The sequence below is a fragment of the Podarcis gaigeae genome, assembly GCF_964106915.1.
Source record: "Podarcis gaigeae genome assembly, chromosome: 4".
NCBI classification, from domain to species: domain Eukaryota; kingdom Metazoa; phylum Chordata; class Lepidosauria; order Squamata; family Lacertidae; genus Podarcis; species Podarcis gaigeae.
The window spans coordinates 42,467,443-42,480,364 of record NC_139677.1 but is presented as its reverse complement, the minus strand read 5'-3'; the positions used below and the strand labels follow the sequence as shown (position 1 = coordinate 42,480,364).

General features: G+C 44.3%; 1 protein-coding gene across 4 annotated transcripts in view; it reads right to left on the bottom strand.

The window, feature by feature from the left end:
• Nucleotides 1-12,922, bottom strand: part of NHS (NHS actin remodeling regulator) — a 239,617-nt gene that overhangs the window by 47,236 nt on the left and 179,459 nt on the right. The window contains exon 1 of one of the 4 annotated variants that reach the window (XM_083734160.1): nt 945-1,042. The exons of the other annotated variants lie outside the window; for them this stretch is intronic. Within the exon in view, the coding sequence (XP_083590286.1) occupies nt 945-996 (52 nt within the window). The 5' untranslated portion in view covers nt 997-1,042. Of the gene's footprint in view, nt 1-944; nt 1,043-12,922 lie in introns of those variants that run through there. 4 annotated transcript variants of the gene reach the window in all.

Below are 12,922 nucleotides of genomic sequence, written 5' to 3'. Positions count from 1 at the left end.
CAGATTATGCCACATCAAATTCATCATTAAACAGCAGTGAGAGAAAATCACCATGCCTGGATTCTGCCCGTGTGTGTTTATTTAACACACTTTTATTTCCTCTCTCTGTGTGTTGTAGCTTTCTTGTATCAGAACTGCAACATATCTTCTTTTTTATCCTCCTCCCCTCTGGATATTACATCACCGATACATGATTCCAACTCTTACTATGGAACTGGGAAAAATAATAATTCTGAATGGGAGCTACCTGCGGTGAGCTCATCTATTGAATTCAAGTGATGCCAAAGTCTGAATCCTGGCAGTTTTACACAAAGACTCTGGCCTGACATAGCACTGCTTGGATTTTTATAACCTTGCATTTGCTGAAAAGCGAAATGTCTCATTGTTATGCTATTGAAACCAGATTAGTTTGCTTGCCACCACAAGCTGTGCAAAGAAGCACTGGCTGCAAGCAATGCATGACTCCATCCAGAACATTCCTCTGGAGAATGCATAGGGTATTCAGCATTCTGGGGTTGCATTTAGCATTCCCTGCCTATCTTATCTGCCGAGAAGATGTTGCAGTAAAATCCTCTGACCGGCAAAGCTACAGGAGAGAGAGGGAAAAGCCGGCTTGCGAGCACACTGCAGAAATACTTGGAAGCATCTCTCTTCCCCCCGCCCTGCTGCTCTCCTAAGCCTTCATTCTCTAAAGCATCACTAAAGGGGACTTTCAGAGAGAGAGAGGGGGGGGGGGAGGGAGAGAGAGAGAGAGAGAGAGAGAGAACCCCGATTCCATTCCTGACACTCACTGCAGAGAAGCTGACTGCATGGCACCCTCTCTACAGTCACAAAACCATCAGCAAAGCAGGCCGGCTATAATGCAAGGCCTGCTGCATAGCTAGCTGGGCTGCTGGTTGCTATGGGCACCCAATTCCACGCCCCTCCACCTCCCCAATCCATACCTGTGCATCTTCTCCTTGGGTACCGCTGCAGCTTGCCTTGGGATTTGCCCATCCACGATGTGGCCAGGCACTACCCATCCCTGATAAGTCTCAATGGCCTAATGGAGGGCAGGTGCTTGATACTGCATCCTCTCTCCCTCCCTCCCTCCCTCCCAGCAGCAGCAGCACAGTCAGAGTCAGTCAGAAGCAGCAGCAGCAGCAGCAGCTGTATCACTGGCAGCAAAGGGGAATCACTATATGTGTATGGGTAGCCTCAGCCTATGCAGATCTCTCTGATATATATATATATAGAGAGAGAGAGCGCGCGCCCTATTCCTTTATAGCACAACTTACTGACATGGATTTGTTATGTGTACATTACTACCAGAAAACATGCATCACATTGGGTACATGTTGGGAAATTTATTTTGGGAGTTCAGATTACTGGACCCATCAGGGGCCATTTATTTATTTATTTATTCATTCATTTATTTATTTAGTACACAGTGCTCTACCCAAAGATCACAGGGCGGTTCACAACAATGAATCTAATGGAAATGCTGGAAGAAATCCTCATGCCTTTAGCATGCCAGCCTACGTGCTGGCATTCCATTCTAACTTGAAGGCCTGTTCTCTGCAAAGTGAGACAGAGTTGTTCCACTCTAAATCTGGGTGAGGGGTGGAGAGGAACCCGTCTGGCTGCTTTGGCATGCTGCTCAGGGTTATCTTTTTCTCTCTTTTCTACATTAAGGGCTATTGAGCCTTCAAAGCAGGCATTTCACAACTCTTTCGTCACTTGGGGACCTGTGAAGGAACCTGTGAAGTGCAAAAACTGTATGATAAGCTTAAATAAAAACCCAGCTACCATCTCTTTCTGAATATTCTCCCCATATTCTGTCATGGTGAGGCATTTGGGATGAACACATTTGGGCTGAGAGGGGAAAGGAAGCACACAGAGTCCCTACCCCTCCATATGCCTGAGGGCATTGGCTTTACTTGAAGCCAGCTTGCATGGAACATAGGCTTAGAACCCTCATCTTGATCTGTAACCCCAATAAGACAGGGTTCCCAATCACAGAGATTGTTCAAAACACTTTTGGGTATTCCCTTCAGACCCTCGCTCTCAATGGAGGAAGGTCTGAAATGGAGCCAACATGCCTTGGGATGTTGGGGGCAGGGCTTTGTGTGTGTGTGTGTGTGTGTGTGTGTGTGTGTGTGTGTTCCTACCCCCTTCCCACATTTAATCACATGCATTCAGGGGAACACCTTAATAGGCTCAGAAGGTGGTCATGAATGGTCTAATTGCTGGGTGGAAACTATAAGGCACAAAAGGACTGAAAATTACATTTCCTTGAAGGGGAGGGAAGGTCAATTTGGCTGAGGGGGAAAAAACCCTCACAGAACTTCCCAGAACATACGAGAAGCCATCTACAGTCCACTGGTAGTCAAAAACTGCTGAGTGACCACATGGAATCTGTTCACTTAGGCCAATATTGGTTACCTATGCGGATATGTGGACATGTCAGAAAATTTCTGCCAGGTCAGAATTTGTTGCACACACCCCTTAATTCATCTCATTGAGCAAGTTCCTGGAACGGAATGTAGATTTTTACCGGGGGGGGGGGGGCTGGTTTGTTCACTGCACTTAAGGTAATCAAAAAGCTTGCTATCTCTCCCTTGCCTTGTTTTAACATTCTAACGCTTCTTAGAACAGCTTTGAAAGTGCAGCACCTCTGCTGTCCTAGGTAAACCACTTTTTTCAAAAACAGTTCAGGAAGTGACTGTACATCATTTCCTGTATACCTGCACGTGCAACAGACAGAGTCCCCCACCCCCTATCTGAACACCATGGGTGCAGGCATCTTTTTGTACGTACAATGATCCTTCATACATACAGTTTTGGTTTGTGTGTGTGTGTGACTGTTTCTCTGCACAGATTTTTAAAGAATTTCCCCAAAAGTATCCTTAAAAAATATGCATAGAAATGGGCCACAATATAAGCTTTTAAGATGTCCACAAATGGAAACAGGATGAGATGAGCTAGGCTACATTTGTCCACCCCTACAGATTATGTTCCACACGCTACCCTTGACCTCTACTATGGGGCAACGTATTTTCTTCAGAAGAATTTATTTTATTCTGGTCAACACCCCCTGAAGACACCCTCCTTGTGATACTCATAACCCCCTGAGTTTATTGGTCCAATTGGTCACTGCCTTCTGCACACTTCAACATAGTAAGTACAACGCGAGCAAAGTGTGAAAGGAGAAGACAATGACAGTGAAGAGGAAGGCAACAATATTGTTTCCTCGTGGCACTGCCAAGGTAGTGCAATCATTATGGAGTCTGTTTTTTATTTAGGGCATTCCTGTGTAGGAGGCAACACACTCAGGAAAAAGGAGCTACCATCTCACAGACACACACAGTGACATAATTACTGCAGCCCTAAAACCTTTACACTGCTTCCTTGTAAAACATCGATTGATTTTTAACATCCTTTCTTTAGCTTTTATGGCTCTTAAGAGACTAGCCCAACATCCCTGTGAAACATCTTTCACCCTAAGCCTTTAGTCAATGTTTTGAAAAGATTGGTCTCATCCTTGTCTTGCCATTCTAACTTCAACCTTGAAAGAGGGGGAAGAAAGTGTTCATTCATCACCAGTCCATCAGTACCATATATTTAAGGCACATTTATGGAAGAAACCTGGGAACTGTAGGTTACCTCTCACAAAGCTACAGTTCCCAGCACCATCAATAAACTAGGTTTATTTTGGCACAGAATAATCACACAATGATATCAGCCACACAATATGAGACTCCTCTGCTACCACCAAGATTGGCTCATGCTGTATTTAACTCTAGGGTGTTTCTACTGCAGTTTTCAACTGCAGTAGAAACTGCCCGAGGGCACAAACGAGTGAATATCTCCAACTTTAATGTGGATTGTGTCACTGGGAGAGGACATAAAGGTCTTGCACTTTTTGATTAGGTAATTCTAGTGTGCTGGTGACCTTGGAGAGGGTTTGCTGTCAGTATCTATAGTGGCTTCCCTTTCACTGCGTAACTCTGCATCTGAACCTTCAGGAGTTCAGCATGCAGATTAGCTGGGGGTTAAAGGGTGCCTAGCTGCACACTCACTCTCAGAGAAGAAGTAAAATATGAACTGTGAGTGATGCAAAAAGCAAAGGGTTTCAGAAATGAAATTACAAGGGTAAGAAAACACACAGAAAATGCATATGAACAAAATGTGATGGATGGTAAATGGAAAGGGGATAACAAGCAGACCAAGGAAGTTAAAAAACAGAAACAAGAGGAAAGTTCATTTGAACATTTCAAAGAGAACAATTCAAAGAGTTGGTGCTGAACTTTAAAGCCCTAAATAGCCTCGCACCTGTATACCTGAAGGAGCATCTCCACCCCCATCATTCAGCCCGGACACTGAGGTTCTCCTCCAAGGGTCTTCTGGTGGTTCTCTCACTGCAAGAAGTGAAGTTATGGGGAACCAGGCAGAGGGCCTTCTCAGTAGTGGCACCCGCCCTGTGGAACGCCCTCCCATCCAATGTCAAGGAAATAAATAGCTATATCATTTTCAGAAGACATCTGAAGGCAGCCTTATATAGGGAAGTTTTAAATGTTTGATGTCTTATTATGCTTTTTTGTATCTGTCGGAAGCAGGGTGGATGGGGCAACCCAGTCAGATGGGCAGGGGACTACAACTACTACTACTACTAAGGAAAAGCAGGTATGCTGCTCACATAGGATCAAAGGTACAACCAGCTGCTTAATGCCCTCCTCACCCATTACTTTCTGCCTGTGCTGGTCCTGGGGGGAAGGTTACCGTTGACGTAGTCGAAGTTCGGTCCTGGGTCACTAGCCTGGAAACAGTTCACAAGGAGCAGGCGAGGTCCGAAGCAGGAAGCCGGGCGGGGACAGGAACACTGGAGGGTCAGGTCTGGGTCCGGGCAGGAGCAGGAGCAGGTACTCAACGACATTGCTCCCACAACCTGGGACCGGGCTGACTGGCCTTTATCTTCACTGAGGCCAGGGGCAGTCCCGGCCCCCAGGAGACACGCCTCTCCTGGCCTTAAGGCGAGCACTCCTCCTGGGAGAAACCAGTTCCCTCCGCCTCTCTGCCCTAAGCCTCTGCAGCTCAGGAGAGGCTGGGGAGTTACTGGACCCAGGGGGAGACTCACCTGCCTCTGGCAGGGCCGGGAGAGGCGCACCTGTAGGCCCTGTGTCCTTAATCACCTCTGGAGCTAGAGTGGAATCACCTGGTGCCTGCTCCTGAGGATCCGGCACAGGTGCTTCAGATCCAAGGCCCTGCCCCAGTTCAGCCGGCCCTGGAGGCGGGGACTTATGTGCAGACTGGGATTCCTCCGGTTCAGCCTCTGAATCGGATTCCCAGGCCATCACACTGCCTCTGTCAGCTGCATAGCCAGTGGAGGCTAGTCCGTTAGGGCAAATGAGGCATTGCTCCACCAACCTCAGTGTTGATTCTTGTGAACCCACCTGGCTTCTTATTCACAACCAGTCCAAAGGGTGGCTCTGACAATTGGCTTCCTCCTCCTTAGTCTCAGTGTTGCCCTCATAGAACTCAGCAGGGTTGGCTAATCATTCATTGGCTCTACCGCCACCTACCGTTGGCCTCCTCACCTTCTGCCCTACCAGACGCAATGGGCAACAGCCACCATTGGGTCCAGCCTGTGACATCTACCAACTCTCCTGCTTTCATTTGCATTCCTGTTATAGACCGAAAAGTATCACAATTGCTCCTGCATTGTATGTTGAAGATCCCAGGATCAATCCAGCTGGGACAACCATCAGGGTCTTTGAGCAAATAAGAGAATTACACAGATGTACAGTGGTACCTCAGGTTAAGTACTTAATTTGTTCTGGAGGTCCGTTCTTAACTTGAAACTGCTCTTAACCTGAAGCACCACTTTAGTTAATGGGGTCTCCCGCTGCCGCCGCCCCGCTGCCGGAGCACGATTTCTGTTCTCATCCTGAAGCAAAGTTCTTAACCCGAGGTACTATTTCTGGGTTAGCGGAGTCTGTAACCTGAAGCATATGTAACCTGAAGCGCATGTAACCCGAGGTACCACTGTAACTGGCTCCTTGATTTAAAAATAAAAATAATAAATTATACAGTGTCAAAATTGTATGTGATTATGTTTCTGTTTCTGTTTCTATTTATGTATTAGTCAAAGCTGTCAATAAAAAGGAAGCATAAAAAAAAAATCATCATGTCACATTGGAGCTTTTAAACTTCTCTCTACTTTAATCAGGAATCCCTGACCTGTGTGCTATGAGAGGTATTGAAATAAGCCTTGCAAAAATAAGCCTCTGTCTATCCAGCATCTGCCAGTGATTCATCCATCAGTTTATGCCCCTCAGGTTGGTAAGACAGCATTGATCCTTCTGTCTGCCCATATATGGGCAGTGACATCATCTCAAGGGAGAGATTAAGGATTCCACAGGGATTCCACAAGGAAATCCCAGAAGTACCACTCTTGCCCAGAAAGCACAGCCCTACCCATCTCTGAGCTCTGATTGACATTTTAGGGAAAGCAGTGGGAGGGGCCTGAGGACGCAGTCTTAACTAGATTATTTGGTAGTTGCAGAGATGTTGCATGTATATTTTTTTAGTATATGATTTGAATGTGCCTTCCCATGTTAACCCTGTGCCCCAGATACATTTTTTTTTTAAAAAATGCTGCTCTAGAAAGACTCATTGGTGATATAAATGCAGGCCTGGAGTTTGTAGATTTTGAAGGTTTCCCCAAAGAATTTTCAAAGAACAAGTATAAGGCAGAAACTCGGTTAATACTGGCTTAATTATATATCCAGAATTCTGAAAACAACACAGCTGTGAAAAGAAACAACCTTCTTGTTTCTTTTTGTTAAATAGCTGGTTGTTTATTTCAGGCCATACCCACTACTACAGTATACAATTTGCTAATTACCTCTCTCATTACAAAGACAGTCTCTGTTTATAGTGAAGTTGTTCTGGTTGGTATAAATCCCCCCCCCCATCCTAAATTCCTTTGGGCTCTTTATAATCTGTTCACTAGTTTGAAGGGGCTCCCCCTCTGTGTGTTAGATTCAAATAATCTCCTATTCATAGACTTCTAAAAATAGATGGACTTTATTTACATTTTAAAATGGTGCTTATATTTTATACAGCACATTCATTCCCTGAATGTTCATGTACACTCTCACAGTACTTCAGGTGTGGGGAACCTATGGTCCTCCAGGTGTGGCTGGACTCCCATCATCCACAGCCACCACGGCCAATAGTCATAGTCTTTCATCCCCCTACCGCTGCAAGACTACCTTACGCCCCTGGCTAGACTCTGAGATCATGGGAGGAGATGCTCTTCTCACAGGGCCACAGTCCTCAGGGAGATGGTGCATGGCCACTTGCAAGAGGATGTTCTCTGCTGTGGCATCCTGACTCTAAAATTCCCTCCCCTCTCATATGCGAGCAGCTCCAGCACTGATGAAGTTTCAACACCTGTTAAAATCATGGTGGTTCCTCCAAGTATATGACTAGAGTGGCATCCCTCGCCTGGCTGATGTAGTTACGTTCTTAGCATACTGCACATTCTTACTTTTAAGCAGTTTTTAAATGAACTATTGCTTTTTTTGTACATTAATGTTCCAGCAAAGAGAACAACAAAGAGCTGTTATTAAACCACTATACAGTGGTACCTCAGGTTAAGTACTTAAGTCGTTCTGGAGGTCCGTTCTTAACATGAAACTGTTCTTCACCTGAAGCACTACTTTAGCTAATGGGGCCTCCTGCTGCTGCCGCGCCGCCGGAGCACGATTTCTGTTCTCATCCTGAAGCAAAGTTCTTAACCCGAGGTAATATTTCTGGGTTAGCGGAGTCTGTAACCTGAAGTGTATGTAACCTGAAGCGTATGTAACCTGAGTTACCACTGTATATAAAAGAACTCTTAACAGTGATTCTGTAAAGCAGTGGAGCTGTGAGGGTCTGGCTCAGAAACAATGGTTTGCTTAAGGCCAATGACCACCTATGAGCCAACTCACCAGAGTGGTATGCCCCAGCAAGATCGTCCGGCAAGAAGGATGCACAGCAGCCCACATCTGGCCCCTTGAGCTCTCACTTGTGCCTCAGGTCTTTTCTCAGTGGGAGAAATGTGGGGGTTGTCTCTTATTTGTACAGACCAGTTAAGAAACTGCAAATGAAAATCTGTTTTGTACAGGCTTCCAGAACCTGGTGCACGACAGACATCACTGGACTCCCATCATCCTGGACCACTGACTATGCTTGGGTATATGGAAACTGCAGCCTAAAAACTTCTGGAGGGCAAGATGTCTACCTGTTTGACTTTCTGTCCTATGCCCTAGCCACAGGGAAGGTGTCACAGCGGAGGGGAAGAGCACATGCTCTGCATGTGCAAGTTCTGAAATTCAGTCTCTGGCATAGCCAGGTGAAGAAGGGGAAGATTCCTGTAGGAGACCCTGGAGAGATGCTACTTGTCAACGTCTACAGAACTGAGCCTTATAGACCAATGATCTGACTCGGTATAATAGGGCTGCCTTTGCTCGTAATGAAGGACAGTCCTGCCCCCCCTCTGCATAAACCTTCTGCATTTGCCAGTGATGGAAAGAGGATGGGATGGATAGGGTGGTTGGCAGCAAGCACAGACAGAAGCTGGCTAGTAAGCCAAAGACCCCTGATGAGGGACACCCCACTTCGCAGCCCATTTATGCTGCATCAGCTGCATGCATCCCTGAAGGCTCCCACGTCACATGACTTTTTTGGTAGACATAACGCAGCTTGCACGAATGGATTTATGGAATGAAAATGTAGGAACAGAAGCATCATGTAAGAGTGCACATGAATGGGCGACACATTCAAGAAACTCCCTAATGGTCGACTCACAAACTGCAAAAATCCAGACCTTGTCTACTGGTCTTTGGGGGCGTAGGAATCAAATATGAATCAAAAGCACCAACATTACATGAATACATAAGCTGATAAATGTTATGTTAATGGGAGTTCTTTCCCCGTGCTTCCCTATGTATGATATGTTAGCTTCAGGTTTGTGGTCAGGTCTGGTGCTGAACTAACTACCGTAACACCATCAAATAAATATGACTGATTCTGAGTGATGAGTGTCAGCAGCTATATATCTAAAATAGGAGACTAACAACACCTTATAATTAAAAAAAGAAGAAGTACTGATCGCCCACTTCTGTTCTCTTTTGGATCCTTCTGTATCTTGGATGTGATAGCATGGATATTTCTTGTTAACTGAATACAGCACATCCAGGTCTTACCAAAAGTATGGGGGTAGAAATGTGGAAATGTATTTATTATATTTATTTTTATGGAACTATTGCTCCAACTTATCACTCTGACAACAGTGCTCAAGGTGGTTTGCAATATTTTAAATTTATAAGGACAGCAGAGGAGGATCACAAAGCGAATGCAGGAGGGAGACTAAAAGAGAAATCAATCAGAAGGCAAAGCAAATATTTGCCTAAGCAGAAGCCCTCACCTAGAATCATAGAATTGCAGAGTGGGAAGGGGCCATTAGAGTCATCTACTCCAACCCCCTGCAATGCAAGAAGCCTCATAGTTGAAGACTGAGTTTCTGAAGCAGGATTTCCACAATTTGGGTGCCACCACAGAGAAGGCTCTTTCTCTTATTGGCACAACCAGCACTGAAGCTAGTGCTGAGACAACACACAACAGCCTCTGCAGCTTAACCCTGGCATCACAAAGACTTCATTCATTCATTCATTCATTCATTCATTCATCTTATATCCCTCTCCCTTCCTCCCAAAGGAGTCCAAACAACAAGAGATAAAACAATAAACCCATCTTAAAAAGACATCTTTATAACAATTCCAATACAAATGCAGACACATTTTTGCAAGCAAACTCAACCTCCTCAACCAGTTTCTACCCAAAGTATTCTCCACCACACATTTCTAATATTATCTCAAAAAAACCCTGCAAGTCGCATGTTCTAGACTGCTATATTCTGAGCTGCTAAAATAAACAGCAGCTGCAGTGCTCTCAGTTTAACACATTCCTTAAAATAGTGTAAGACACACACACAGAGGGCACTTCCAGACTGTCACTATTTTTTGGCTGGGATTCAGTCACATACTAGGAAATCCAGGCTGCACAATTATAATAGAACTTTGGGGGAAGCAGGTTTGTTGCTCAAGGTCTCCTGATCTGAGTTTTTGCCATCAAGAAAGTGACAGGAAAATGCATTGGAATGTGTGGAATAATCCTTGCTTTGAGTCAATATCATCTAACCTCCCCACAAACAAATCAGAATGAATGCTCATTCAGGAGCAAATGCCTCTGTGCAAATTAATCAGGATGCTCAACTAACAGGTCACCTGGAAGCACCCAAAAATACAGAGTAGACCTAAGAATAATCTGTTCTATTCCAGTCCCCTCAGCAAAAAATTACTAAGCTGAGCACAGTAATTTCATATACAAAAACAGACTTTTATCATGCCCTCTTCCTCTTCCCCCTTTAAAGAAATGTCAGACTTATTAGCAACTGAATGCTGTGCATACTGCTTACTGTAGAAAAGTGTAGATCTTGTGTCTACATTTAAACACATTCCAAGTGTCCCCATTAGGTCTCCAAGACTGGCTTGTTTTCTGAGAAAGCTTGAGTGAGCTTTCTAAGGGGTCAGCAGAGTTCTAATGTTTGCACTCTCTCATATCAATTTGTGGTCCTTTGATTAAAGAGCTGGATCACATTTTTGACTGGAAGAGCAGTCCTTTCCACTTTTTGAGTATGGCCAGAAAACCAGGACTGAAAGATACAATCGATTTTTCCAAAGCAGACAAAAAGGGCAGGTAGGCTGGTGAGTTAGAAAAAAACCCAGCAGTTGTCCTTCTTTGTCAGGATGAACTATTTTGCATTGTTTCCAATTGTTCCTAATTAACAGTATTAACCGACTGCTGTTTTTGGATACCATCACTCCACCTTTTATGCAGAACTTGCTTTTCAGCCACTAGATGGCAATAGATAGGCAGTTTGCGTCTCTGAAAGCAGTAAATGTCGATGATGTGACAGAGAGCAATTGATTCACATAGAATATATACATACATGAAGATATTGCTCCAAGTCAGCACTTTACTGCTCACTGATTTTTTTTAATAAAAAACACACACACTATCAGTGCCATCTCTCAAATGTTCAACACATTATTTCCTTTTGTTTGACTTTTCTGCCCCTCCACCCCAAAGGTTTGAATAAGTAAGGATGTTATTATCACATGCACATGCTTATCCACTAAATAAAAATCAAATCAGGAAAGCTCTTATCTGGAGGCAGCCATTCCAGTACTGGGAGAGCAGAGAAGCAGAGCTTACTCCATTAGCTCTGCTGCTGCGAGAGGCCAGCTCCATCAGGCCTCTTCTCCCTCATCTGGGAGCGGCCATTTCATCAGCTATGCCAGCTGGTCAATGTAGGAATAACTGCCTAGAAATCTGAGTTCTGAGTTTTTATTTTCCTCTTGCCTCTTGGTCCCTCTCTCCTTGAGTGTTGGTATTTTCACAGTGCTATTTTTTCATGGAACTCACCATGAACACCTCCCTTGTTCTCTTATAATGGGAATGGCACTCACCTGAGAGGTGCCGGAACCAAGTTCCGGTAAGTTCCGGCTGAAAAAAAGAAAGCCCTGTATTCTGATCTACTTATTTATTAGAATGTAAGCCTACAGGTAGGGAGTGTCTTAGTTTTGATTTCATGTATGCCACAGTGGGAGCCTTTTTCGCTGAACAGCGGCATACAAATGCTCTAAATAAAAAAATAAAAAATAAAATAATAATAAATGGCATTCTAAAAAATGTTGTAGATTTCATATCAGGAAAGAAGAATGCTCTCTCCTGATCTTCTGCAGCTAATGGGAAATCCAACTCCATCCTTTCAATTAACCCAGAGTGGATCTACACACAGGAAAAACCCACCATAAATAAGTCATAAATTAAATTGTTATAACAAATTGGGGGGGGGGGGTAGAACCTAATGTAAAATCGCATAGAAAGGTTTTGTGCTCTACAGCACCATCTGGTGTTGCATGCTTATAACATATTTAAAATTCTGTTTGCTGAGTCCCCAGTGTGGTGTAGAACCTAAGAACATGCCTGGGGGGGGGGGGGAGAACGAGAAACCAGCTATATAGTTTGGATTGTCAATAAGATTGCAGAATTCAGTAACAATATTTTGTTGCTTTTGGCTGCTCTGCAGGCAGGAGAATTTTGAGAGCTTCTCCTTCTCCCACCACAGGTCTTCTACTCTTTTATTCCATGCACACAAATTTTCCTTTCCTTAAGATCTGATGACTTTAATTCCCAATTTATTCTCACAAATCTCAGACTATTCAGTCAAAAAGGAAAGCGCAGACCAGAGGTGTTGGTTGTGCATCAAATAGCCACCCAAGTAAATAAGAGCTAGAATGCAACATGCAAATCAGGAAAGGGATTCAGGTCTCTGCCTCTCTCATAAGATCCTTAGCTTGTTCAACTATTTCCTGCTTTCAGGCAGGAAATGCAGGACTGAGGGCAAAACATACAGCAGGAACAAAAACAAATGAAACACCCCTCCAGCTCATTTCTGTATTAAAAGGCTTTTAACATGAAAGCCCATTTCAGCTGAGTTTATCCAGGTGTAGGTTCCCAGGCGTATTCTTAGTTCAGAATTAATTACCCACCTCTAAATTACCAGAGAGGCTATCAGGGGGGTGGCAATCGGAGTTAATAGCTAGAGGCCATCCTCAGCTAGTTTTAGACAGAGGGCAGGGTGCTTGCAAGAAGGGTAATTTTCTGTGTGCTGAAAATGTAAATCACAATTTCCTGTTGGCCAGCCATGGATTCCATCAAGCAAGGAGAAAGGGATGTGCTGGAAACTGACCAAGCAACAAGCCAAACTTAAATAACCACAACAACCAAAAACCATCATTAATCAAAACCCACTGGGACTTGTTTCAGA